This window comes from Cibotium barometz, chromosome 56 (genome assembly GCF_041138505.1).
Source record: "Cibotium barometz isolate CiBa-2024 chromosome 56, ASM4113850v1, whole genome shotgun sequence".
NCBI lineage: Eukaryota > Viridiplantae > Streptophyta > Polypodiopsida > Cyatheales > Cibotiaceae > Cibotium > Cibotium barometz.
Genome location: NC_141101.1, coordinates 14,056,504 through 14,059,903, shown reverse-complemented (window position 1 = coordinate 14,059,903; position 3,400 = coordinate 14,056,504). Strand labels below are relative to the sequence as shown.

General features: G+C 39.9%; 1 protein-coding gene across 2 annotated transcripts in view; it reads right to left on the bottom strand.

The window, feature by feature from the left end:
- Positions 1-429: 429 nt before the first annotated feature.
- LOC147606929 (putative inactive purple acid phosphatase 29) overlaps positions 430-3,400 on the bottom strand; it is a 3,053-nt gene continuing 82 nt past the window's right edge. The window contains exons 1-4 of one of the 2 annotated variants that reach the window (XM_086791290.1): positions 2,917-3,400; positions 2,262-2,409; positions 1,611-2,017; positions 430-1,139 (exon numbers count right to left, since the gene is read on the bottom strand). The exon at positions 2,917-3,400 is cut by the window's right edge and continues 82 nt beyond it. In XM_086791290.1, the coding sequence (XP_086647416.1) occupies positions 447-1,139; positions 1,611-2,017; positions 2,262-2,409; positions 2,917-3,057 (1,389 nt within the window). In that variant the 5' untranslated portion in view covers positions 3,058-3,400 and the 3' untranslated portion in view covers positions 430-446. The remainder of the gene's footprint in view (positions 1,140-1,610; positions 2,018-2,261; positions 2,410-2,916) is intronic. The other variant, XM_086791291.1, reaches the window with a different exon arrangement.

The following is a 3,400-nucleotide window of genomic DNA, read 5'->3' as shown; positions in this document are numbered from 1 at the left end:
TTGAGCCTTGGGTTTGATGATAAAATATTTCATGCATTATCTTTCACATTGTCAATTGACCTCACCATCACCATTCATTATTATAAAGTTCTTCAGCTACACTTTGTATCACTATATTTGTTGAGCCAATGATGTGCATCTACATAGGTCAAATCACGAAAATGTAGTCAAAACATGAAGTGCTCAATCATGCACTATGAAAAGAAATAAAACATGGCATGGTCACTATGATTTTTAACCATAATATAAAAAATATCACATGTACATTCTGTGTTTACAAGAAGAGCTCTCATAATGGTGATACAATCTTCTATCAAGGTATCATCACCAGCATTTTCAAACTACTTTTTTTTCATTGATCAACACAAAGAATGAGATAACTATAAAATCCCAAACTACCCACCCCTTCCTTCTTCTTACACATGAGTATTCAAAACTAGACACACTCAGTTTTCATTCTTTATTAAAAGACAACTGTTAGATGGGCGTCTTTGGATAGTTGATAGTTCCATGTGTGTGCAATTGAAAGGCCACCACGACCTGGAATAAGAAAAAAGCAGGCAAAGGAAAAAGCAAATTGTAAGGAGGAGGAGGAGCGAGGAGGAGTTTTGGGGATCCCACCATTGATGCTGTGTTGAAGGGGGAGGCAGGTAGGACCATAAGACTTGATGGTCTATAATAGGTAGAGAGGCCTGATCAAGCCGTTTCCATGTCAAAATCTGGTCGACTCCTAACCATTGTAGTGTTGATTGGTTTGCCAGTTTGGTAGTGGTGGAGATAACGTTTGTCCAATTGTAACAACGCAATGATATATTCACAACTCGAGCTCGTCTAGACCAACCTGCTTTACCGTAGGCATGGTAGCCAACTCCCCCGCCATAACAAACCTTGATGCTCCCTGGAAGGTCGCCACAAAAGTCATTCACATGATCATGGCCATTGAAGACCACACGTGGATCGCCTGCCTCCCGCATGGTGGCAAGGAAGCCAGAGTTCACTTGTGCACACCCGATGCTCTCTTGCTTCACACCAGTTATAGGACACCTACTTGCAATCCTGGTTTCAACAAGTGGAATGTGAAAATAAACCAATGCGGGTGCAACATGGTCTTGCGCATTTGCCTCACTTTGAAACTCCTCCTAGCAACACCAAAATGAGTTGTCACACAATTGAAGGAATTCTATTGTGCATCATGAAGCAATCTTAAATTAATGGATATTAATTAAAAACCTTAACAAAAACAATAAACAACTGATATAATGCACGTGCGCGCGCGCATGTGTGTGTGTGAGTGAGTGTGTGTGTGTGTGTGTGTGTGTGTGAGAGAGAGAGAGAGAGAGAGAGAGAGAGAGAGAGAGAAGGGGGGGGGGGGGGGGACAATTAAAAACCCTTCTTCCCTCTTAACAAGGAAAATTGGGTACATTTAAATGTACCCAATTTGCTTTTGTGAATTTTTATTTAATGACAATAAGTCTTACTTTGTGATCTAAATGTACCCTATTTACTTTGTGATCTAAATGTACCCTATATGCTTTGTTAATTTTTATTTGCTGAAACTAAGTCATACTTAAGAGCTTCCACCATGAACTTTTATTGAATATGAGGAATACCTTCAATTTAGTTGATAGCTCTTTGAACCACTTCTTCTGGCTTTCTTGTATCCATCCATAGCCATGGACCTTTTTCACTTTGGAGTAATCCCCACTATCAAGCATGTACAGGTTGAGGACACTTTTCTCTTCAAAGGGAGAGCCCATGGCCCCTTCAACCTCCAAGTGGTAGTTGCCAAACCCATCCACTTCCACCATGCTTGAGTTGTTGCCTTCTGGGTACACTTGGGAGAGTGTGTAGTCCATGTTTGCAATGTGCTCCATGACTTCGAGTCTCGACAATGTCGACTCTTGGTCGTGGTTGCCGAGAATGGCAGCCCATGGGATCTCTGCCTCTATTGCAGGTGCAAATGCAGCATTTAGAGAAGCTATAGGATCAATTGTGTCTTGACCAAATATGTTGTCCCCTGTTGTACAAACACAAATGCTCACTATTATTTGTTTTAGAATCGATAAGGCCACACAGTTTAACTTAAACCATGCTATGTATGCTATGTATGTTATCTTTCACCTGTTGCCCAACTTATGCCTCATTAAGCTTTTAATAAGTGGCCTCTTTGATTACCCCAACTTAACCCTTAATCAAAGGGATTTGTGGCCTCCCTTATTTCACTAATAATGGATTAACAAGCGATTTCATTTGTCTATTACCTGAAAAAACAATTAAATCTGGTTTTTCTGCTACAATTAAACGCTTAACAAAGGCTGTGGTGTTGAGGTCACTGCAGCTCTTATGCTGCGTTGGGAGCACATCCTTGCATTTGGTGGTAGCTCCATTTGCATAATGCATGTCTGCAATCTGCATGGCATAATCAAACAAATTAATATGCCATAATTAGGCAAATTGAGGTGTCATGCTTGCACTAATGGAGGAACCATAATTAAACTAATCAATGAGATTCCATAATTAAACCATGTGAGGTGCCATAATCTAACTAATTGAAGTGTCAATACCAAACTGGATGCCAAAAATCAGATGCCAAAACTCTTCTTATCAAGGATCGTAGACAAGTAGAGGAGTTACGCTAAGAGCAGCTAATTAAAGCCTAATTGGTAGCACTAATTATGCATCAGGAGAAAAAACAAATCTTCTTACCAAGGATCTTACACAATCAGAAGAAGATTATGCTAAAAGTGGCTAATTAGAGCCTAAATGATAGCACCAGGAGGAAAAGGGCCTAATGAGAGCCTAATCTTCAACGACGCTTCATGGAAGATCATGTAAACAGTGCTTAATCAGGGTCTAATCATCATAATAATTACAGTTCATCCACAATTAGAAGTCTTATTTGAACAACTATGTTACCTGCAAGATTTTGAATCGCCCAGCTGGATTGAACCTTAAAACCGGAGGCTTATGTTGCAAACTGCTACACAAGTGGGCGCCCAACAGACAGAAAAACACTACGACGTGCACCCATGGAAACACCCTCTGAAAGTGTCCCATTTTTTGCACACAAAACACTCTGATCCAAGGCTAATCCCCCCTCTAATCCCAACTAAACCACAAATCAAGCCCAAAGAAGAAAATAATAACTGCAACAACCCAATAAGTAAATAAAGTGTCTCGATGAAAGCCCCAATCGTAATTAAGATCATAATTAAGGAAGGATATCATTCCCAAAGTAAACAAGAAGAGTTGGCAAACCTTCCTATTCTGGTTAATTGACACTCTTTTAAGCTCAGATAGCTGAACAGGCACCTTGTAATAAGCTATAACATAACCGTCGCTATAACTATTAATCAGCAGCAATTACGACTAATCAGCTGCCATTACCACTAATCACAAA